The 26,582-nt window shown below is 41.8% G+C and overlaps 1 protein-coding gene across 1 annotated transcript in view; it reads right to left on the minus strand.

The window, feature by feature from the left end:
- Positions 1 to 10,684, minus strand: part of BMP10 (bone morphogenetic protein 10) — a 49,879-nt gene extending 39,195 nt beyond the window's left edge. The window contains exon 1 of the mRNA XM_063445574.1: positions 10,291 to 10,684. Coding sequence (XP_063301644.1) covers positions 10,291 to 10,609 — 319 coding nt within the window. The 5' untranslated portion in view covers positions 10,610 to 10,684. The remainder of the gene's footprint in view (positions 1 to 10,290) is intronic.
- Positions 10,685 to 26,582: the final 15,898 nt, after the last annotated feature.

Consider the following 26,582-nt stretch of genomic DNA (forward strand, 5'->3'; position numbering starts at 1 on the left):
GTCTGAGTCGGACTGGAGCTCTCTGCCCTTTACCAATCCAGCCAAGGGCCCATCCATCTGGCCCATCAAGACTCACTCTCATTTCATCAGTCCATAAAACCTTAGAAAAATCAGTCTTGAGATATTTCTTGGCCCAGTCTTGACGTTTCAGCTTGTGTGTCTTCTTCAGTGGTGGTCGTCTTTCAGCCTTTCTTACCTTGGCCATGTCTCTGAGTATTGCCCACCTTGTGCTTTTGGGCACTCCAGTGATGTTGCAGCTCTGAAATATGGCCAAACTGGTGGCAAGTGGCATCTTGGCAGCTGCACGCTTGACTTTTCTCAGTTCATGGGCAGTTATTTTGCGCCTTGGTTTTTCCACACGCTTCTTGCGACCCTGTTGACTATTTTGAATGAAACGCTTGATTGTTCGATGATCACGCTTCAGAAGCTTTGCAATTTTAAGAGTGCTGCATCCCTCTGCAAGATATCTCACTATTTTTGACTTTTTTGAGCCTGTCAAGTCCTTCTTTTGACCCATTTTGCCAAAGGAAAGGAAGTTGCCTAATAATTATGCACACCTGATATAGGGTGTTGATGTCATTAGACCACACCCCTTCTCATTACAGAGATGCACATCACCTAATATGCTTAATTGGTAGTAGGCTTTCGAGCCTATACAGCTTGGAGTAAGACAACATGCATAAAGAGGATGATGTGGTCAAAATACTCATTTGCCTAATAATTCTGCACTCCCTGTAAAAGGTATAATAAGGATAACATTAAATCAATGGTGAAATGGGGAAATTAAATAGGTAGTGAGTTTTCATTGGGTCAGTGAATGGAAACATTTTTTAAGAAGGCGATAAATTGAATAAATTGATATGAACTACAGATTAAATTAGTTCATAGGTGGTATATGGTTCCAGCTAAAGTGGCAAGATTTCACTCCATTACTGACTTTGTTGGAGATGTCTCAGTAATGAGGGAACACAGAAACATATTGGGTGGGATTTTCATATTCTTAATCCATTGAAGCAAATAGTATCAAGCTAAATTAATATAATTTTAAAAACTTCAATTAACATTTCTACTGAATTGTTTTTGTTACACATGGAAATACCTCCCAATAGTAAATCTCTAAAACTCTTAACTGTTCATATATTAATGGCAACTAAACTCTGCATAGCAAGATATTGGAAATCAGTATAATAATAATCCCTCATAGAGTGAGGTGGAATTCCAGATAGGATATCAGCAGTTAATGGAAAAACAAGTCTATAGAAATCTTGATCTAGTAGATACGAATACAAAACAAAAAATTGGGAACCTTGGACAACAGATGTAACCACTAACCAATAAGACAATGTTTACCAGTAGGATATAGTGGTCCCTTATGGATAGAATAAAAAGAAAAACAGACATGAAGGAAAAAAGAGGGGGAAAAAAGTAAAAAGAGAATAATTATGACGTTCCATCCCCTACTGACACTTTGCTAGGCCTCGGAATGGTGTGTAATATGTATGTGTAGTCCGTCACTGTTTTATAAGTACGTCTTCAGGGGAAGTATAGATATATTTAGATTATAGTAATACTATTATGTATATATATATATATATATATATATATATATATATTTTTTTTTTTCTCCCTTGCTACTTATATTGACAATATAGTATTATGGAGATATAATTTTGATATTTCAGGGAGACGTTTCTTAAGTCTTTTACGTTTAAAATTAATGAAATAATTATTATTTTTTTAGAAAGGATAAAATATAATAGAGAATATGACAAATGATGAATTGGTGTATACTTCGATATCCGGAGTTAATAGAGAACATTTAATGGATAAATACCTTTCTGATGTTTATAAATAACAAAAAAACAAACAAAAACAAGTAGATTTTTATTTATGAGGGTATGCCCAGTGCACTGGGAGTGGTGGAGGGCACTCATGTTTGTATTGTGACACCCCATGTCTAGTGCCACCTCTTATATTTCTATTCTATCAATGTGCAATGCAACTTTCTACCACACATACATAGTTCATATAAACAACATGGCTTCAGGCATTTCAATAGTTGTTTATTCAGTTACACCTTGTTGTCAGCCAAATGCAAAAAGAAATGCATCCCCTCTGTGTTGCTTGGCCTGATGAGGAAACATTAGCCTGAGCAGCAATGAGCAGCTGTGATTGGCTGAGAGTGGCACACCACCCATTGCTAGCATGAATTGATATTGCTAGAAGGAAGTGAGTAGTCTCTGTCTAAACAATATGTCATATAGGGGCCAGGCTGTGGGTATCCAGCGACCCTTATTACTAACAGAGTGTTAGACTGCAAAATAATTGTATACATTGGAACAAAGAGATAGTGCCCAATGACTCTAGGCAATATAACCAATTAATTGAGATGAAATGGTTATAGTGCCTACAGTGTCATTTTAAGAGATCCCTTACACTATAATGTCCATTCTCCACCCAAGTGACTCTGGATATAGGTACAGGCTCTGGCTGCTGACCTCTGTGGCAATCTCACAACAGCAACACAGGATAGCTACAGAATAATTCATATTGGGAAAATCAATAATATTGAACAAACTTTTGGCCTGTTGAAAAACAAGTTTGGGTGTCTAGATGTAAATGACAGGGCCTTAAAATATAACCTAACTTTGGAAACACGATCTCTTTATCAAAGACAATGAACCTCTGGTATGAACGGGTTCCTTTAGATGAAATCTGAAACCGTTTTTTTTTTTTAAAGCTATAACTGAGTGTATCCTTTCCATAACATATGTATGATGCTGTGTGCAGATTCTGCAAGCCTGTAAGCCCGTGTTTAACCCAAATATGTTTTTTTTTTTCTAATTTTCTAGGTATCCTTAACTTTGTGTTGGCCCTAATTCTGTGTACAACCAACATAGTTATATGGACATATTTGCCATTCTGTTTATTATTTAATTTATGTGTTCAGTGCATATTAAGGTATATTATTCTGAAGCTGTATATGTCATTGTAATATCAGTGAATGGAACTCCTTTGCTATATGGATTTTTTTTTTCAATTCTTTATTTTTGTAGTGCAGTGATACATATGGGAAATGACAATGACACATAATGCATGAACACATCGATTGTATACATCCGTAGAGTGAGAGCATATAATGTCAAGATGTACTGCACTTTTTTTTTAGATGTAAAATGAAAGAAATAAAGCTAGGCAAACAGACGGGCTAAAAATGCTAATGTCAGGACATTAGCATTGAGAAAGGGCTGCTGCCCGAAACGTTTGCTGCTTTAACTTTGTCCTCAAATAAATTGTGGTAGCACCTGGGTGTGCACACCTATACTGGATGTGCAGGATTCTTGTTTGTTTTTTGGTGGTATACACACTGTTGGGTCTTCAGTGTGGAGTATCTGCAGCACATACTTTGAATATTGAAGGCATGTTTGCCTCTACCTCACCCTACATATAGGGCCAAATATGCATGAGTAGAGAGTTAAAACTTAAACACACTTGGTATGCATGCATACGCAACATTAAGGTGATGTGTCTGGAGTGATTGTGCTCAGATGGTGCCAAAATGGGTCTCTCCTGGTGCTGTTGTTCCAGACAGGCCTGACCAGTAGCTGTTTCCTCCTCTCTCTGAGGTGCTGTATTGTGAGGGGTGTGGTCAGCCTTGAGATCTGGGGTCATGATCTGCATGCGAGCAGCCAGCTTTGCCCAGAAGGCGTCAGATATCTCATCCAGCCTGCTCTCGATATCCATCTTCTCACCACATGGGTCAAAGGAGCATGGGGCGCCCTCCATTTCAGAGGTAACATCGTAAGTGCCGATCTCTGTTAGCATGTCTGTGGAGCCTCTGGGGTGTAGACCTGGATCACCCTCGCCGGCCCAGAGGGGGGGGCAAAGGGGCAGCAGTAGAATTCAGCATCAGTCCGGTATCCAGTAGGTTGGGAGAGAGGGGCAATAAACACAGTTAAATCAGAGACTAGATTAGGAGCCTGTTCAATATGTTTCTGTCCGCCATGCAGGTCAGACCCTGCCCCCTCCTTTGCTATTTGTTAACAAAAAATCCCATACACATAAATAGATGAGTATTCATCACATACTCTAAAGTTAAAGCAAAAACTATTTGTTTAGCTGTAAGGTGGCCCAGGATATTGCCCAGGATATGGTCAACAGACCACCTTAGGACCACCCTGACGCAGGCACTGATTTACTAAGGCAGAGTAGGCACCTGCTTACCTGGATGGCAGATGCCTATTCTGCTAAAATATACCAGGGGGGAAGAGAGGAGGCAGGCAGCGGCGGCAAGGGAGCACTGATGCCCACACCAGCTATACTAAAGTTAGGGAAGCTGGATGGGCCTAAAAAAATAAAACCACAATAAAAAATAATAATTTGTGAGTGTGTGAGCAAGAATGTGTAAAAGTGTGAGTGTGCCTGTCAGTGTGTGTATTTCAGTGTATGTGTGTGTGCCTGTTGGTGTCTGTCAGTGAGTGTTTCTGTCAGAGTGTATCTGCATGTGTATGAGTCAGTGCATATATGTGGTTTTGGATAAGTTGTTATGGTGCCAGGTGGCCCCAGGAGGCAGTCCAGCGGAGTGACTCCCCATTCACTAAACTGTCTTGGAAAATATACGTTTCTTTCCAAACACACTTACTGACAGATACACACTCGCTGACAGACACACACTCACTCACTGACAGACACACACACGCACACACTCACTGAGAGACACACACACACTCACTGACAGACACACACCCACTGACAGACACACACACACTGACAGACACACACAGACTTACACAGTCTTGCACACACTCTAACAAATTAATTGTATTGCTTGTTGCTCCTACCTTTAGGAGTCCTCTGGGTCCTCTCCCCGAGGTCCAGTGGCTTTTTATGATCTTCCTGCTCCTCTCTGCTCCCTCGCACTGTTTAGTGATGCGGTGCCGGGATGACGTTATATTCCAGCCCCCGACATCACCAGAGAGAGTGCGCGAGGGAGCAGGAAGATCATAAGCACAGTCAGCACTCCCTCGCCGCCGCCTGCCTCCTCCTTCACCTGTCCGGTATATTGCTGCAGAGTAGCAATTGCCTCCCTGCCCCCCCATCATAGCCGGCCTCTGACTCTAGGGGAGACTGAGAGACATGGGGAGACTGGGAGACACTGAGAGTCATAGAGAAACTGGGAGCCATGGAGACACTGAGACACTAAGGGACAATGAGAGACATTGAGACACTGCGAGACATGGAGACACTGTGAGACAGGGGACACTGGGAGATTAATGGACACAGAGGCATGGAGACATTGCAAAGCAGGGACACACTGAGAGACTAAGGGACACTGAGAGACAGGGAGACACTGCGAGACAGGGAGACAGTGGAAGCAATCCCTCTATACATCAGAATCAAACTGTGAGTAGTTTTTTGGTGATTTTACAGAATGTTCTCTTATGTCACTCATTGTGATTTACAACCTGTGATTTCACGCATACATAATTAATGAATAATAATAATAATAATGAATAATAACATAATAATTATGCATATTAGAATGGCTGGTATTTCTTTCCCAAGAAACCCTAACTGTATGTGAGAAAAATAGAATTTTTGTTTTATACAAACATTTCAGACCATGTGTGTGAAATATTGCAAGATAAAGGACACTGTATGCTATACATGTCCCAAATATTTTTTTTCTAAAGGATGAACAAATAAGTGAAAAATAACAATTGTGTAAATTTACATAATCTTTATGACATGTTTATATGCTAGCTATGTATCTCTTGCTTCAAATGAAAGCTACTCTAATATCCATTCAATACAAAAGAGCTCAGTAGTGTAGGGGCTAAAGAAACACTATGGGCACCATAACCACTACATAAAGCTAGTGAATATGGTGTCAGGAGTGCCCTGGCACCCTCTAAGGATAAGTAGTAGGATAAAGTACAGATTGGACAAGGCCACCACTTAGAAGCTTTCAAACTCGGGGGCATTAGCAGCCAACCCCAGATGACCGAGGTGCACACAGCTCGCACTTTCTCCAGTGTCACACATTTAGTAGTGTGATCAAATAAGACCAAGGCAGAAGATGTTTATGTTTCACTGCCCAGCCTATCAAGGCTGACCCAGGCATTGAGTAGCAATGTGAGAGTGAGAAGATAGCAGAGTACGGCTGAATATTACATACTGTCTCTTTACACTCATACTGCTCCTTGGCCTATAACTGACCTTGTAGTACATGCTTTGTCTCTCAATGGGAGGCCAGTGATAGACTGAGAGTGTCTGCTGACGCTATTACTGGCCACCCAGCTAAAATCTCCTCATCCTGCAGCACTGAGAAGAAGGAAGCCTGGTCTTGGGAGCAGGAGCCCCAGTTTTTTATTTAAACCATTGCAAAAGGGTTTAACCCCTGAAGGTAAGATGGTGCTCATTCCTGTTTTCATAACAACTTAAATTAGCTTAAATTCTTATAAAGGTGGGAGTGTTTCTTTAATTGGTGCTTTTCTGTTCTGAATCCTACTTTGTCTTCAGAGAGACAGATAATCCCAAACAGAGATTTAAGACAGACATTAAACATCAAAAAAAGTAAGTTATGAAATTTACTAAAGTGAACTCCACGTAGCATGTTAAATAGGCTAGACTCTCTGTTGTAGAATATGCATTTGTGAATTGGGACACGTCTGTCATCACAAGAGCTGCAGTTCTAGCTGAAGTTCTGGGGTTCTAGCTTTTGAGCACCCTTGTTTTAGATTTTTATCCCGACTGAGCTGGTCCCTCATCACCTCTCGTGCCTCCTCCTCCCAGTTAACTAAGTGACATAGTCACATCTAGAATGAAAGAAGACTTAAGTCCATCAAATTAAACCTTTCACACGTCTTTTTACGCTATTCCGTCACAATCACTTGTATGTATCAATTACCTACCATACCATTCTCAGAAATATGTTGGTTCAGTATAAATAATGGTAATCATCTAAAGGATGTTACAATTCTAAGATTTTATTTTTATAATGGTAAATTATTTAACTATTAAAGGTTTGTTTAATAAAATCTTGGTAAAGATATGTACACAGTAAAGATAAAACAAATTCAATTATAGATAACAGTATGCTTTTCTGTAGCTCCACAAAATCATATAATTAGTCAAATTGTTTAATAAACTAACTTACCTATTTGTAAGATGCATGGTACAATGAAGGGGAAAGAAAATTTAATTCTACAATGCTTGTGCTAACATTACCAAGTCACGTACATGTGAGCCCCTAACTAAGGAGTCTGCTCTAGGTAGAACTAGACAGACACTTAAACTAGAATAGAGCTTTATGCCTCTAAAGCTGAACGTGTAAAACATGCAGTTGCCTATGTAATGCTATCCAGTGATCTGGGATAATATCTCTTTGCAGTACACTGGTCACACTTTGCTGTAATATTCATGCAAGTGTGTTTGCAGTTTGTGTGTTATAACTTCTGTTCTACAAATCTCTATTTTCTGGTAAATTTTTATTGAACTCTAACCTGTGAATTTAAATGGATCCTCTTATTTCTCATACGCAAATTAGTCTTATGGCATATGTAATGGGAACAGAAGTTAATTCATCCTGGTAGATTTCCAGACATTATTTCTTCCAACGGTACTGATCATGTGCCAATTGTCTATAAATGAAGCTTTCGTTTATACAATGATCCTCACAATCCAACACAATGTTCTGTTATTTTTAAAGAACGTATTACAAAATAATGATTGTAATCTGGTCCATGCCATTTTCTCAAGCCCAATAATGCGTGGATTAATACAATGCAAAAATGTGCCATGTTAGTGTTACATAATCCAGATGTGACAGGACTACACTCTGGAACATGTACATAAAAAAAAATCAATGCATCCTTCATTAGCAACTATGAATGTCCATGAAGATACCACAGGCGTATGACAGCACACACACAAAAAACAAAACAAAATCAACCACATTCACTGATCAATGTTAACACATTAAGAAAATCAAAAACTTGTAGGGTTCTCTTTGATCTAAATTCAGGTCTGGGATCACATGGGGTCAAAGGTTTTCCAGCAGGTAGAGAAAAACACAGAAAATCCTACTTTTGACTTTTTTCCATCTTCAGAGTTAGATTCACATATTCTACCTGTCTTACACAGATTCATTTGATTTAAAAAGGTCATTTGTGGAGACACTTCTAAGCCAAAAACATAATCATCATAATGAGATTTTGCGGGCAAAAATATAGAGGGATGGTGATCATGTAAAAGATTTATCGACTGTATTTTTTCACAATGTATAGCCCACTGGGAGCTCGGGAAGTTTAAAGATAATTAAACACAGACGTTCTGCCTGCATATTGTACATGCACAGATTTATTCTGGGATGAAGCCAGTTTGGCTGTGTAATACACCCTTTGTGTTCTAAGAGGTTTCGGAACTATGGCTAAGATCTTAACTCCCCCAGCCTTGTATAATCAAACTAATAAATAACAGGATATATAACACAAACAACAGAAGAAAGACTAACTGACAAACCATCTTGACTTTGAAAGTAGACAAACTTGGCCCACCCACTTTGCCCCATCTAGTCGAACTGTTACTCCATGCAACTCATTTAATTCATAACCGTCAATATACCCAGAAGAGTTGCAAAGTCACCATCAGAGGTACCATTCATTTATTTTTGTTATTATGTTTCCCATTTGTTTAGTAGGGGCTAAGATAACGTTAAAGATATAAGTTTTGAGTGATAATGATATGATGCCATTTGCATATGAGCATGCAAACATAAATCCATTGCAACATACGTGAATGAAGTGTTTGACTTTCTTCTGCATGATTGTGTCAGGAACATATGTAAGGAGATTCTGAGTTCACATGTCCGTCTTGAAAAAGTCTTGCCAAACATATGGTGCACACAAATAAAATGGAAGTTTTTGTGTGTAGGAAATGAGATCTTTAATCTGTTCAACAGTATTCAACGTGTTCAGCAAACATTTGCCATTTTGAGAAGAAATAGGGGGAATTAAGTTGTTCAAAACATGCCTAGATGTTGATTTTGTGTTGCAACTGTCCCACTGCCCTGTGACCCCCAGCATGAAATTAAGATGGGGCCTTTCCCACAACAAAATTTATTTTATATGAGTCTGGAGAGAGATGAATAGATATCAGAGATGGGAAGCAGCTGGAACTATTGTATAAAGTCAGTGAAGGTTTTAGGACTTCGCTTTTAGTGAGCAAATAAATTGTAAGGCGATTGGAAGGGTTAGAAACACATCTTCTTTCTTGTTAATGTTCAAGAAGAACAGGAAATGCAGAGTTAATACGAAATGAAAAGCCAAATGGGTTTAACTGTTTCTTTACATATTTTGGAGAAGACGTTCTTTTTCCATTATATGTGTTTTAACGCAATATGAATCACATAAGGTTGTTGTGGGAGAAGCAAGTGCTACAAGTCAATCATTTGATTGGTTAGAAATGTCATTTGTAAAACATCTGTCAAACTGCTCGTGGTCGCTGTACACTTTTGGAAACCGCAAGAAAACCTTTAAAAACCCACAGAGCATGATGACCTACACACATTTTTTATAAATGATCATTGTATGAATAGATATTAAAAAAATTATCAGCAATAACCTAATAAACACTGTATCTATCAGCAAAGAGAGACAGGTAACAATTACACTGGGACATAGAAAGAAGGAGGGGGGGGGATGGAAGTGAGGGTGTATGTAACATGCAATAAAGCTTTAAAAATTCAGATGGTCAAACAGCCTATGTATTTACAGAACCATGACACGTCTAATTGACTTTAGTTATGTAATGCAATTAAATGAATCAGTATTAGAACATGGAAAACCTGCAGCTGAGTGAACTGGCCTAGTCTGTTTTTGCTGTATTTGTGGCACGTCAAGAAACTAAGTAACAAAAAATTCTGCTCTCTGTGTCACTAGTGCCAACATTTTGCACGTTTCAATGTCCGTGCAAAAGTGAGATTATTTCACTTGGATGACTGCAACAGAATTACGAAGCACGACTTAGCAGTGTAGATGACAAGGTCAAAAAAGCAGAGGCACTTGTAAGAAATATTTTCCAAATGTTCATGGTTATATAAATATATGTAGATGTAAATTTGGCCAAATAATAAAATCGATATCATCTCGTCTAACAGTATTTGACATGCGTGATATGGTCGCACAAATAATACTGTGAAGAAACTCCACTAGAGGAATAATCAAAATTGAGTTATTTAATGCCCATTCTTAATGTACCTCCATTACTACCCCATTTCCGAGCTCTTACCTTCATTTTTAAAGCTGCGTACAATATTAGCAGAAGGCATGGTAGTTCGGTCCTTTGCAAACTTGTTGTAAAGTTCTAGCATGTATTCCGGCGGCTCCACCTTGACAGGTGCCTGGACTGGGATCCCAGTGAGATTTAGAGTTTTCAGGAAGTCATCTTTCATGGTTTCCAGTAACGAATTGAAATCAAACCCATCCTGTTCCGTAAGGTCTTCATCATATAAAGGCAAGTCATCTTCCAACCCCATGATGGGACTGGCCGAAATAAATTGCACCAATAAACTTAGGGCCACAAACAGCCGCAGAGACATGGGATCCATGGTAAGAAATCACTCTTGGTCTGATTAATCTCAGCTGCCAGTGCTGTCCGGTGTGTCTGTTTTATTCTCTTGAGAGGACACTGCTTTTGTCATCTGCAGTTGACAAGTTTGGAAACACTCGTCTATAACTTGTGACCATTCTCTCTCTCACATGCACAGATCTTGCTCTCTCTTTCTCCCTCCCTCTCCCCTCTCTTCTCTCTCTCTGAAAAGCCAGGTTTCTCTAATTTGATAACATGTCCCTACAGCATCCCTGTTTCCCTTATCTCCTACACAAGAAGCGTCTCACCAGATTTTGCTGCTATCTCAGAATCCCACTTCTCCTAATGAGCATTTTGTAAACATTTCCATATTCTGACACTGCCTGCGAGATAGGCCAATTTTTCTCTCAGCTAAAAAAAAAAAAAAAAAAAAAAAGGTTTGCCCTTATTCTGCAACTAAACTTCCCTGTTGTAGTCTGCCAAAGTTTCCCTTGGAGAAGTTTTATGTGATTTTTGCTAACATGCAAGAAGCTCTTATAGACTCCAAGTAAATGAATATATTTCTGGACGATCTGGGGTATATGTGTATTGCTGCTGCAAGCTATTTGTCTGCAAGAGAAAATATGTTAAAACCGATAAAAAAAAAAATGTGGATCTTCCTATTAAGAAGGATGGAAAACTGAACTGTATGTTTTTTTCTGCTCACAGTAATATTATGGAGGTCATAACCCTTTTCAGGGCTGCATCGGTCTGCAAGTAATTTTCAGTAAATGAGACCTTTTCTATATAATGGATTTTCGGCAAATTGGTTTCTTTTTGATACGACGGATTCTGTTTTCTTGTAAGCAAGACAACTCCCTTAGTGAGTGAGTCCTAATGTTTTGTAGAAATATTTCACAGTGAGTATTTACTTGTGTGAAGACAATGCATGTAAACAAGAATGCATAAGCTGGTGAGATAGCTCAAGGGTTTAGTACTCCAGCTGCAGTACCTCAAAGGTGCAAGGTTGATCTCAGCATTTCATTATACCAAAATCAAGAAATCATGTGCCATTGCATTGGGTCACAATAACTCCTAGATGCCGGCAGCATTTTGGGAACTAAAAAAAGGATAAACTACCTTGTTAAATGCTTTGATAGGATCATAATTAGAATATATGTCTTATAATAATTTCAGATGCTATTAGAAGGAACTCTTCTCATGTTTTAGTAATTTAAAATTACCTCATGATTAAATATTATTGTTTGTGTCTATTTGATTGATAAAACTGTCGAAGTTAGTCGCTAAATTGAGAAGTATCGTGAATTCAAATTGAATAAAAGTGAATCTACGATTTAAGGAAAAAAATAGCCAAAATGGAAACATACGTACTCTGTTTCCAGTTCAGCTACTTTGATCTTAAATTTGACAATTTTCACTTCAGTGAATAACCCTATGATTTTTTTATTCTGTTAGTTCTCAGTTCTAATGCCTGTCAGGATACAGACACACTTTATTGTGTCTGTGTGAAATACTTAGTACGGCCTTCAACATGTGCAGAGGAGTCAAACCAACATGCAAAGAATACTGTGAATGAATGAACCCCAGTCCTAATAGGAGATGACTCTCTCAAATTCTCACTGTGCCCTGTTACTGACCCTCTTGCACCCTGTAACCTTCCATAACCTTTTTGTTATCTATCATCTTGCCATTTTTCCATCTCCACACTGAGACCTGGCATTCCTCATTTGTCCCTGTCAACAGCACACACTGTATAACACAGTTAGTACACTTGATAATAAAGTTTACCCAATAGTCTTGCTAAAGCTTAAGGATGCCGTTGCCAGGGAAATGAAAATAACTGGGTAACTAAATTTACAAAATTGGATGGCATTAACTGTATATGTCGGTGTGATAATAAATTCACACATATTGCTGTAGCTTTCAATATGGATATGTTACATTATGACATGCAATGATGGTTTATACTTACTGTAAAAATACAGTATTCCTTCTCTGATTGGGTCATCATTGCAATAGTTTTAATGTACATGATAATAATATTTTTATTAGTGATATTGCAAAAGGTCTTGATGGTAAGGTGTGTCTTTTTGCGGATGATACTAAGATATGTAACAGGGTTGATGTTCCAGGAGGGATAAGCCAAATGGCAAGTGATTTAGGTAAACTAGAAAAATGGTCAGAGTTGTGGCAACTGATATTTAATGTGGATAAGTGCAAGGTAATGCATCTTGGACGTAAAAACCCAAGGGCAGAGTACAGAATATTTGAGTCCTAACCTCAACATTGGAGGAAAGGGATTTAGGGGTGATTATTTCTGATGACTTAAAGGTAGGCAGACAATGTAATAGAGCAGCAGGAAATGCTAGCAGAATGCTTGGTTGTATAGGGAGAGGTATTAGCAGTAGAAAGAGGGAAGTGCTCATGCCATTGTACAGAACACTGGTGAGACCTCACTTGGAGTACTGTACACAGTACTGGAGACCATATCTTCAGAAGGATATTGATACCTTAGAGAGAGTTCAAAGAAGGGCTACTAGACTGGTTCATGGATTGCAGGATAAAACTTACCAGGAAAGGTTAAAGGATCTTAACATGTATAGCTTGGAGGAAAGACGAGACCGGGGGGATATGATAGATACATAAAGGGAATCAACACAGTAAAGGAGGAGACTATATTTAAAAGATGAAAAACTACCACAACAAGAGGACATAGTCTTAAATTAGAGGGACAAAGGTTTAAAAATAATACCAGGAAGTATTACTTTACTGAGAGGGTAGTGGATATATGGAATAGCCTTCCAGCCGAAGTGGTAGAGGTTAACACAGTAAAGGAGTTTAAGCATGCGTGGGATAGGCATAAGGCTACCCTAATTATAAGATAAGGCCAGGGACTAATGGAAGTATTTAGAAAACTGGGCAGACTAGATGGACCGAATAGTTCTGATCTGCCGTCACATTCTATGTTTCTATGATAGGTTCCTCTTATTTTCTGTGATAATATGAATTTCTAAGGTACCGATTACAGTTATAATTATTTATTTCTATAAAATGCCAGCAGATGCTGTGGAACTGGTCGATATAATAAGGTTACAAATAAGTTGATGCTTAACACACTGCACAAAAGTTTACATAAAATACACATTGGTGCATATTGGCACAGAAGAATAGAATGTACTGATCTTGTAAGCTTACAATCTAGAAGGAGGTTGGAATGATAAAGGCAGAAGGTGAAGGGATTGCATGAGTGAGGAGATTATTAATAAGGTTATTACATGGTAGGAAGTTATGATTAAGTGGTGATGAGAGCCTGGTTAACATAGGATACCCGCAGGAATTTAGAATGGGAAGGGGGCATCACTAAATAGTGGGTGTTTGTAAATGTTTAAAGCTGTGGATTGTTGGGGAAGTTCTGACAGAAGGAGGTAAGGAATTACAGAGGTGCAGCATTGGAGACGTCTACAAGACAGGAGTTGAAGGAAGTAACACGAGGAGTCCTGGGAAACAAGAAGGGTACATGACGATAAGAACAGAGATATGGGAGGTGGTGCAGTGCTACTTAGAGCTTGGTATTTGAGTACTTGCTGCTGAAGTTATCCCAAGTCTAAAACCATTAGTAGATGTTTAGGTTCTGTGTCAAGAGTTAAATGTGGCACCTATTCTGACCTCCTACTGTTTAATTTCATGCAACAAAATTATTTACATTGTCCATGCCCCTAGTACTGCATATGAGCAATATATTAATGCACACAACGGATAATTTCTTAGCAACCTGTATTATATCTTAATAGGTCATAACAAGTTTAGACTATTTGAGCAAATGCAGCCAGTGACCTTTAAATCAAATCTCTCTTGTGTTGCTTGTTACTTGTAGTAACAAGTGTTTATTTCAATTGTCTCTATCTGTGTGAATTCCTTCTTCACTTGTGGTTTTGGTGTCTCCTGCAGCACACGCAATTTCCATATTTTTAGAAAAGTTTAAAGGGACTTGAAAAAGCACAGAACCTTGTTCTCCACTCCAAAGGGATTTTAAGGCACTCAAGACTAAAATCATTCAGGGAAGCTGGCATATGTTGCACGATGCCCAGATATCTCTGCCAAGTCTTATCGCGTATCTTACTGACACTGCCACTTGTCTGCTTATTAAAGAAATCTGCGCCATAGACATGAGGTCTTGATGTTTCCGTTACACACACTGTATATTTCCAGTTCTTTCACCGAAGCTTGACCTATAATGTGTTAGGGAACATTTATGGTGTTGTGTGGTCTTTAGCAAATTTCCCACATTTAAGCTTTGACGATAGATGTTAGGAGGCCAATGATAGAAAATATTTAATGACTTCCAGAGTGAATAATTGCAAATAGTACTAAGAAAAAAAGGATAGGAAAGCTTCTGCAGTCATAGGGATAGACACAGGGGTTGCTTTTTTATTTCATACATAAACGCATACATACATAGTGATATGTGACACTTTTGGGTCTATGTGTAGCTATCACCTATGCAAGGTATGTACCAGCTGAGAGGGCAGGATGATTGTTATCTGTGCAGTCAGTGAGTCTCTGTATAGGTGTCTTTCAGAACATTTGCACTGGTGTGTTTGTAAAACATGCACAGAGGCAGAACTGCCCCCTTTGAAATAAAAAGCCTAAGCATGTTTGTGGGATTTAACAGGTTAAAATCGCAACTTAAAATTCATTGTCCAAGCAGAGGGGTTTAATTAATAGTATGTAAGGCTAAGGACGTGTCAAACTTACAAATATTCACCACTAGATGACAGTGCAGCTGTAGTGGGCAAGGAGCGAGTCAGAAGTATACATATGGTTTATTTTTTTTATAAAAACTAAATTATTAATATTGTGTATATTAATGCTATAGGACTGTCAGTGTATGTATTATAATATGGAAAGTTTATTAAGGCCTTCAATTGAACAGTAAGTAATTATTAAACAATTACGGTGGGCCTGTCACCTACATATCATCTTGAAGACAAGTTCACCTTCAGTTAGTTATTGATAAATTGTATACACCAGCCATTCCCAAACTATGTTGCGTTGCCATGGGGCATACAGGGATAAAGGGGTGCCGCGAAATTACCCATCGGGTGGCCCATTCAATTAGGGCCACACAAAGGGTAAAACTGTTTTGCTGGTCATCAGGGGCTAGCCCTTTAAGAGCCTGACCGGCCCCTGTGATATTGGCAGGCTGGGAGGAAATGACAGCATGTAATTTCCTCCCAACTTCACTGAGCATCATGCGGGAAGGATCTGCAAGAAGGCAAAGGTGAGGCTGCAGTGAGCTGTTTCAGGTGTGTGTATGTGTCAGTGTGTGTATCTGTATCAAGATGTGTTTGTGTGTCAATGTGTGTGTATCTGTGTGTGTGTGTGCATCTGTTTGTCAGAGTGTGCATCTGTGTGTGCGCTCACATCTGTGTTTCAGTATGTGCATTTGTGTATGATCATCGGTGTATCAGGGTGTGCATCTGTGCGTGTATGTTTGTTAGCGTATGTATCTGTGTGTCATGTTGTGTGTGTCAAGGTGTGTGTTTGCATATGTCAAGGTGTGTGCATGTATCTGTGTGTTTATTTATGTGTGTGTATGTTTCGGGGTCTACATGAATGTGTGTGTATGTGTCAGTGTATTTATATGTATCTTGCTCTTGTCTTAATGTGCATGTATATCTGTGTTATTATGTAAGTATGCATGTGCTAGTGTATGTGCACAACATACAAAAACACACTCCTGCAGTCTAACACGATTATTATAGACAAACACCCCCCTGCATTCAAACTCCCAAATTATATAGAAACACAATCCGTCACTCAAACACCAGTACTGCGCACAAATGTACACCAGCATTTAAAAGCGAACATTACATCCAAACACACCACTGCAATCAAACGCAAACATTACAAACACACCCCTGCAGAGGAGGCTCTCTAATTAGGCGGTTTAGGCGGAAGCAATGGCCACCGGACCACCAGGGAGCCCACTGGGCCACCAGGTAGTAAAGGTAGGTTCTCTCTCACCTCCCTCACCATCACCCCCCCACCACCCTCAGCCTCACCCCCACCACCCTCAGCATCACCCCCCACCTCCCTCAGCATCAGCCACCCACCACCCTCACCATCACCTCCCCACCACCCTCAGCATCACCCCCCCACCACCCTCATCACCCTCAGCATCACCCCCTCACCATCACCCCCCCTCACCATCAACCCCTCCTCACCATTAACCCCCCACCATCAACCCCCTCCCTCACCATCAACCGCCCTCCCTCACCATCAACCCCCCTCCCTCACCCTCAACCCCTGTCCCTCACCATAACCCCCTCTTCTCACATCATCCCCCTCCTTCTCACATCACCCCCCCTCCTTCTCACATCACCCCCTCCCTCTCACATCACCCCCTCCCTCTCACATCACCCCCCTCCCTCTCACAAACACCCCCCTCTCACATTACCCCCACTCCCTCTCCCTCTCACCATCACCCCCCTCTCCCTCTCACCATCACCCCCCTCTCCCTCTCACCATCACCTCCCTCTCCCTCTTACCATCACCCCTCTCACATCACCCCCCACACTATCACCTCCCTGTCACCATCACCCCCTCTCACCATCACCCGCCTCTCCCTCTCACCATCACCCCCCCAAACACACAACACACTTCAAGCAGCTACCCCATACACATAGGGTCTCAGACAAAAAAGCAAACATGCTCACAGAGACATACATTTACATACAAGGATACTCTCTGTCAGACACACTCTCAGGCACATACACAGGTAAACTGTGCATCAATATGTATATGTGACACTTTTTTGTTAGTGGGGCCTCATGTTTGAGTTTCGCCTAAGGCCTCATAAAATCTAGAGCCGCCTCTTCACCCCTGTTTTAAAAAACTAAAATTACATACAAGCACCCCTTCATTTAAACACTACACATTATGCTAAAGCTCCAGTATATACCGCAGCAGTGTACAGATTTACAACCTAAAACTTTGTGTTAACTTGTGGCGCTTTGGGAAAATATCGAAGTATTGAGTGATATTTTGAGCTGAAGATAGTCTCTTCCTTACTGATCATCAAACTGACTCATCCCCAAATGACGTGCACTGCGCCTCTTCCTAGACTACCAGCTATGCCTCACTGATGATCAGGGCCGCCATCAGGGGGTGACAACCGTGACGGTTGTCACGGGCCCGGCGGTCCTGGGGGGCCCGGACTGGTTTGGCAGTCCAGGGCCCCACAATTACACTCTGCACATATATATAGCGATCATCGCTATATATATGTGCAGCCGCGGGCCCCCCCCGGCTCCCTGTATTTGCAGAGGGGGCCCAGCGGACTGCAGGAGCACTTTCCAGCATTTCCCTGCGTCTAACTCCCGCGAGATGTGCTGTCGGTAGAGCGTTGCCATGGGTTACCATGGCAACGCTCCGCGCGGCGCGCACACCACATCTCGCGGGAGTTAGACGCAGGGAAATCCTGGAAAGTGCTCCTGCAGTCCGCTGGGCCCCCTCTGCAAATACAGGGAGCCGGGGGGCCCAGAATGCCACCGGACCGGACCACCAGGGATCAAAGGATCTTCCCCCCTCCCTGAACAAGGTAAGAAACAGGGAGGGGGGAATACCTTTCATTACATTACATACATACACTAATAAACACACTAACACACACACACTGCATTTATTACACTAACACACACACTGCATTTATTACACTAACACACACACTGCATTAATTACACTAACACACACACTGCATTAATTACACTAACACACACACTGTATTCATTACACTAACACACACACTGCATTCATTACACTAACACACACACTGCATTTATTACACTAACACACACACTGCATTTATTACACTAACACACACACTGCATTAATTACACTAACACACACACTGCATTTATTACACTAACACACACACTGCATTTATTACACTAACACACACACTGCATTAATTACACTAACACACACACTGCATTAATTACACTAATACACACACTGTATTCATTACACTAACACACACACTGTATTCATTACACTAACACACACACTGCATTAATTACACTAACACACACACTGCATTAATTACACTAACACACACTGCATTAATTACACTAACACACACACTGTATTCATTACACTAACACACACTGTATTCATTACACTAACACACACACTGCATTAATTACACTAACACACACACTGCATTAATTACACTAACACACACACTGCATTCATTACACTAACACACACACACTGCATTCATTACACTAACACACACACTGCATTCATTACACTAACACACACACTGCATTCATTACACTAACACACACACACTGCATTAATTACACTAACACACACACTACATTAATTACACTAACACACACACTGCATTAATTACACTAACACACACACTGCATTAATTACACTAACACACACACTGCATTAATTACACTAACACACACTGCATTAATTACACTAACACACACACTGCATTAATTACACTAACACACACACTGCATTCATTACACTAACACACACACTGCATTCATTACACTAACACACACACTGCATTCATTACACTAACACACACACTGTATTCACTACACTAACACACACACTGTATTCATTACACTAACACACACACTGCATTAATTACACTAACACACACTGCATTAATTACACTAACACACACTGCATTTATTACACTAACACACACACTGCATTAATTACACTAACACACACTGCATTAATTACACTAACACACACACTGCATTAATTACACTAACACACACACTGCATTCATTACACTAACACACACACTGCATTCATTACACTAACACACACACTGCATTCATTACACTAACACACACACTGTATTCACTACACTAACACACACACTGTATTCATTACACTAACACACACACTGCATTAATTACACTAACACACACTGCATTAATTACACTAACACACACTGCATTTATTACACTAACACACACACTGCATTTATTACACTAACACACACACTGCATTAATTACACTAACACACTGTATTCACAACACTAACACACACTCTGCATTCATTGCACTGACACACACACACTGCACTCATTACACTAACACACACACTGCATTCATTACACTAACACACACTCTGCATCCACTACACTGACACACACTATGCATCCACTACACTAACACACACACTGCATTCACTACACTAACACACACACTGCATTCATTACACTAACACACACACTGCATTCATTACACTAACACACCCACTGCATTAATTACACTAACACACACACTGCATCCACAACACTAACACACACACTCTGCATCCACTACACTGACACACACTATGCATCCACTACACTAACACACACACTGCATTCACTACACAACACACACACTGCATTCATTACACTAACACACACACTGCATTCATTACACTAACACACCCACTGCATTAATTACACTAACACACACACTGCATCCACAACACTAACACACACACACTGCATCCACAACACTAACACACACACTGCATTCATTACACTAACACACACACTGCATTCATTACACTAACACACACACTGCATTCATTACACTAACACACACACTACATTCATTACACTAACACACACACTGCATTTATTACACTAACACACACACTGCATTCATTACACTAACACACACTGTATTCACAACACTAACACACACTCTGCATTCATTGCACTGACACACACACACACTGCATTCACTACACTAACACACACTGCATTCACTACACTAACACACACACTGCATTCATTACACTAACACACACTGCATTCATTACACTGACACACACTCTGCATCCACTACACCAGGGGCGGGCTGGGCCGGGGGGCAGGGAGGCAATTGCCCCCCAGGCCGCCCGAAATTCTTTTAGGACCGGCCGCGGTGGGCCGACCCTTTAAATGCTGCAGCCGCCGAGCGCTCTGTAAAGAGCGCTCAGACGGCTGCAGCAGCTTTTCCCTCCCTCCCCTCCCCTCCCCTGTAGGTGGCCGAGCTGCACTCCGGTCCGCGGTCCCGGCCGGAGTGATGGGAAGGTGCACACTGAGTGTGCACTTCCTGTCAGTCCGGCCGGGTACAGGAAACAGAAACAACTGTTCCGCGCGGAACAGGAGTTTCTGTTTCCTGTACCCGGCCGGACTGACAGGAAGGTGCACACTGAGCACCTTCCTATCACTCCGGCCGGGACCGCGGACCGGAGTGCAGCTCGGCCACCTACAGGGGAGGGGGTAAGAAGAAGGGGGGGGGGGGGAGAGAGTAAAAAGAGGGGAGGGGGGAGAGTAAAAAGAGGGGAGGGGAGGGGGGGAGAGTAAGAAGAGGGGAGGGAGGGGGGGAGAGTAAGAAGAGGGGGGGGAGAGTATGAAGAGGGGAGGGAGGGAGGGGGGAGAGTATGAAGAGGGGAGGGGGGGAGAGTAAGAAGAGGGGAGGGAGGGGGGGAGAGTAAGAAGAGGGGAGGGAGGGGGAGAGTAAGAAGAGGGGAGGGAGGGGGGGAGAGTAAGAAGAGGGGGGGGGAGTAAGAAGAGGGGAGGGGGGGAGAGTAAGAAGAGGGGAGGGGGGGGAGAGTAAGAAGAGGGGAGGGGGGGAGAGTATGAAGAGGGGAGGGAGGGGGGAGAGTAAGAAGAGGGGAGGGAGGGGGGGGAGAGTAAGAAGAGGGGAGGGAGGGGGGGGAGAGTAAGAAGAGGGGAGGGAGGGGGGAGAGTAAGAAGAGGGGAGGGAGGGGGGGAGAGTAAGAAGAGGGGAGGGAGGGGGGGAGAGTAAGAAGAGGGGAGGGGAAGGAGGGGGGGAGAGTAAGAAGAAGGGGGTAGTAAGAAGAGGGGGGGGAGTAAGAAGAGGGGAGGGGGAGTAAGAAGAGGGGAGTAAGAAGAGGGGAGGGGGGAGTAAGAGGGGCGGGGGGAGTAAGAGGGGCGGGGGGAGTAAGAAGAGGGAAGAGAGGGAGTAAGAAGAGGGAAGAGAGGGAGTAAGAAGAGGGGAGGGGGGATAATAAGAGGGGGGAGTAAGAAGAAGGGGAGATAAGAAAAAGAGGGGGGTAAGAAGAAGAAGGGGGAGTAAGAACAAGAGTGGGGAGTAATTAGAAGAGGGGGTAAGAAGAAGAAGGGGGAGTAAGAAGAAGAGGGGGAGTAAGAAGAAGAGGGGGGAGTAAAAAGAAGAAGGGGGGTAAGAAGAAGAAGGGGGGTAAGAAGAAGAAGGGAGTAATAAGAAGAAGGGGGTAAGAAGAACAAGGGGGGGAGTAAGAAGAACACAGGGAGGAGGGATGGTAAGAAGAACACAGGGGGGGGTGAGAACACACAGAGGGAGGAGTGAGAAGAACACAGGGAGGGTGGAGGGGGGGATGAGAAGAGCACAGGGAGGGTGGGTGAGTGTGAGAAGAGACCGCTAGGGGAGGGTGGGGGAGAGGAGAGACCACAAAGGGGCAGGGGAGAGCTCTAAGGGACAGAAGGGACAGCTCTATAGGACAGGGGGCAAGACAGGGAGCTCTTTAACACTACGCGCACACACACACACACACACAATGCATCCCTATACATACACAGAAACACACAATGCATCCCTATACATACACAGAAACACACAATGCATCCCTATACATACACAGAAACACACAATGCATCCCTATACATACACAGAAACAGAACAGGCTTCCCTTACACACAGAGAAACACACAATGCATCCATTACACACACACACACAATGCAACCCTTACACACAAAGACAATGCATCATTTGCACACATACACAGAAACATACACTGCAAACCCTTACACACACATGCAAACACACACACTGTTTTTCTTACATACACACAGAAACACAATGCATCTCTTACACTCAATGCACACACATACAGACACACACCTTGCATCCCTTATGCATACAAACACAGATTCACACAATGCATCCCTCACACACAACCAGAAACACATAATACATCCCTTATACACAAATACACACTGTTCCACTACACACAAACACACTGCATCACCTGCACAAACTGGTATCCCTATACACTACATACCATAAGCACACATATTAGATAACACATAACACATCCCCTACACACTCCACTCCCTGTGAGCGAGCTCATGGGTGGGTGGAACATATAAGTGGACTTATGAGTGGGCCTTATGGGCATACTCACCGTCAGGCACTGGAGCCCAGACCTTGAGCTGTGTAAGAGGCCCCCAAAAAATGGAGCTGCTTCCAATTCTCCCAGAACGTTGAATTTTGTGACCACAGTTGCAAACAGCCTCCAGAGGTCCTGTTCTACACCAGACCAGTGGAGCCAAACTGCAGCCCATCATCATCCTCATCCAATTGTAAGTAGGCAATCTAGTATATTATTAGTGACACTAATCTATAATTTACCTCACATTAAAGGGACACTATAGCTTAATGAAGTGGTTCTGGTGTCTATAGCTGGTCCCTGCAGGCTTTTTAATGTAAACACACACTGTGTGCAGCACTGGCGTTAGTTCATATGGCAGATCATATGGGTGGGGCATTGTGATGTCACATGGGGGGGTGGCGCAATGGGCCACTTGACTGGTTTTGCCCCCCAGGCCTAAGGCTGCCAGCCCTCCCCTGCACTACACTGACACACACTCTGCATCCACTACACTGACACACACTCTGCATCCACTACACTGACACACACTCTGCATCCACTACACTGACACACACTATGCATCCACTACACTAACACACACACTGTATTCACTACACTAACACACACACTGCATCCACTACATTAACACACACATTCCATTCACTTCACTAACACACACGGCATCCACTACACTAACACACTGTATTCACTACACTCACACACACTGCATCCACTACACTAACACACACACACTGCATTCACTTCACTAACACACACTCTGCATCCACTACACTAACACACACATACTGTATTCACTACACTGACACACTGCATTCACTACACTGACACACTCTGCATTCACTACACCGACACACACTCTGCATTCACTACACCGACACACACTCTGCATCCACTACACTAACACACACACACTGCATCCACTACACTAACACACACACACTGCATCCACTACACTTACACACACACTCTGCATCCACTACACTAACACACACACTCTGCATCCACTACACTAACACACACACTCTGCATTCACTACACTAACACACACACTCTGCATTCACTACACTGACACACACACTCTGCATTTATTACACTAACACACACTCTGCATTTACTACACTGAAACACACTCTGCATTCACTACACTGACACACACTCTGCATTAACTATACACACAGCATCCACTACACAAACATCCTGTATTCACAGTACACACACTACATCAACCACACATTTAAACATTCTGCATTCACTATTCAGAGACACTGCGTCTAAAACACACACTACATCCACTAAACACATTGCATCTAATACACACAAAAACTACATCCACTAGACAAACACACTACATCCACTACACACACTGCATCCGCTACACAAACACACACTCTGCATTCACTGCACAAACAGTATCTAATACACACAAACACTACATCCATTACACACATTCTAATTCCACTATACACACCACATTCAGTCCTGCATCATTGTCTGCGGACTAGGTAAGAGTCCTGTGGGCGGACTCGTGGGTGGGCCGGGGGGGGGGGGGCGGGCCGGGGGGATGGGGCGGGGGGCCCAGACCTTGTGCTTTGTCAGGGGCCCCAAAATTTCTGGTGGCGGCCCTGCTGATGATGCCTAACAAGGTTAAAACGATTGTCTGGGGTTGCTGTGTCTCTCGTGCAGAGGGAACTTGCTTGTATTTCGTATCTGGACTGCCCGTACGGGTGGGACCAGTCTGTTATGCTTCAGATATGTTCTCTCTGTAATGGCACAAGATGAGCTTAAACCAGCTTGAGATCTGAGCGGGGACCCACCGAACGGCAGGCTATTTCAGATGCTGTCCGTTCTCAGTACACTCTTGTGCCTTGTATTTTGCTCTCTATAATCCGTGACTTACCCCTATGTATCAAAGGAGGGAGAATAAAAATAAGAAAAATAAAGTAAAACAAATAAATATAAAAGAAGAAATGCCAAGAGTAAACAAAGGATGCTAATCCTAAACGCCAATGGAGTCACTACCGGGTAGGTGGAACGAAAGGAAGCATTTCCTGGTCTTGGAATGCATAATGGCAACGCATGCGCACTTGAGCAAAAGGGATAAACAAAAGCCGTTGGTATAGTATAGTAATACACAGACGGCACTTAACGTTCATGCGAGTGTACGCACAATATCGCAAGAGATAACATGAAACTTAAATAATTCAGCACATATGTCTCCAGGCAATCTGCCAACTAGAGACCAATATGTGCCCACATATAGCCGAAGCTAATAAAAAGTCCTATGTATTCGTGCATACATGCGCACATAAACACAGATGAGTAATACAAACCCCACTTATTCTCGCGCATGCGTCCCAGGGTAATGAACTGAACAGAAATAGCAATGCATACATATGACAGGAAAAGACATATGCTTAATATGTAAACAGCCGAAGGCTGTATAAAGAAGAAAGAAAAAGGCTATATAAAAAGGAAAAAGAAAACTAAAAATAGAAAGGAAATAATAAACTAGAAATGAAAATAATAATAAGAATAAAAATAAGATAGTAAAAATAAATATAAAAAATAAATAAAAATAAAAAACAAAATGAATAAAAATAAAAAAATAAATAATAACTAAAAATTAATAAGTAAAAAATAAAAAAATAGAAAATAAATAATAAAGAATAAAAATGAAAAATACAGTAAAAGGAACTCCCAACTAGACACACAGAGGGAAATCAGAGAGTGCACAAAATATGTATATATATATATATATATATATATATATATATATATATATATATATATATCTAAGACATATGTAGCGGAGAGCCGATCTTTCACAGCTATTCTCCACTAGAGATCCCAGTGAGGCTCAGGAACAAGGTGATGATAAGTCCACAGGCAAGGTTTCTAGCAGGTAGAGTAATACAGCAATATCCCCATCGCAATCCCAATAACTGGACGACACACAGTTTCAGGAGTAGAACTGACAAGCTTTATTCCACAGTTCCTTATAAAGCCCTCTCCCATGCAAGGGAGGAGGTTCTATCACTTAAGACATTATCCAATCTGTGAACAGTAACCTCCCACACATCTCCTCCCCTCCTCTAGCATCATAATCCCCTTATCATGTACATAGTTTTACCCAAGTTTTGGATGTACCCTAAATACTTGGGGTACATCCACAAATCCAATATCTCCAGATAGCCCTAGTCTGGAGGAACAACATATTTTAAAATCAGCCCATTCGGATAAACGGTTCGTGAGATATGGGGTTCCAAAGATTTGACCGACCGCATGGATAAAGTATCCGAAAACAGTTCCATGCATTTTGGCCCTGCGGTCGGTCACAAACAAGGGAATGAAAACAGACGAATTGCCTGGGTTATAGAGACTAAGGGGAATTCGCATGAATCCCCTAGTTCGTGAGTTTCTTTCTACCGAACGGCGGGTCATTCGGTAGTTTCTATACGAATTTCTGGAAGTATGGAGGTCTCAGCGGTGTTTGCCTAGTCAAGTGTCCGATTTTAGTTCCAGACACTCGACGGCAAAACACCGCTGTTCGGTAGTTTAAGATGGCCGCCGCCACGTGTTCGTATCCCGAATGGCGGCCACCCAGAGGACAAAGACCACACTGCACGAATAGGTAATTACCCGTTTGCAACATTGTTGCAAACGGTAATTGAAGGCACACTTTACACAGGGTGGTCTGGTTGTTCGGTAGTTTCATTCCCTTGTTTCATTCGAATGATTCTACCGAACAACCAGAGGAATACAGTACTTTACACACATTCAACTGCCAAT

This window comes from Pelobates fuscus, chromosome 3 (genome assembly GCF_036172605.1).
Source record: "Pelobates fuscus isolate aPelFus1 chromosome 3, aPelFus1.pri, whole genome shotgun sequence".
NCBI lineage: Eukaryota > Metazoa > Chordata > Amphibia > Anura > Pelobatidae > Pelobates > Pelobates fuscus.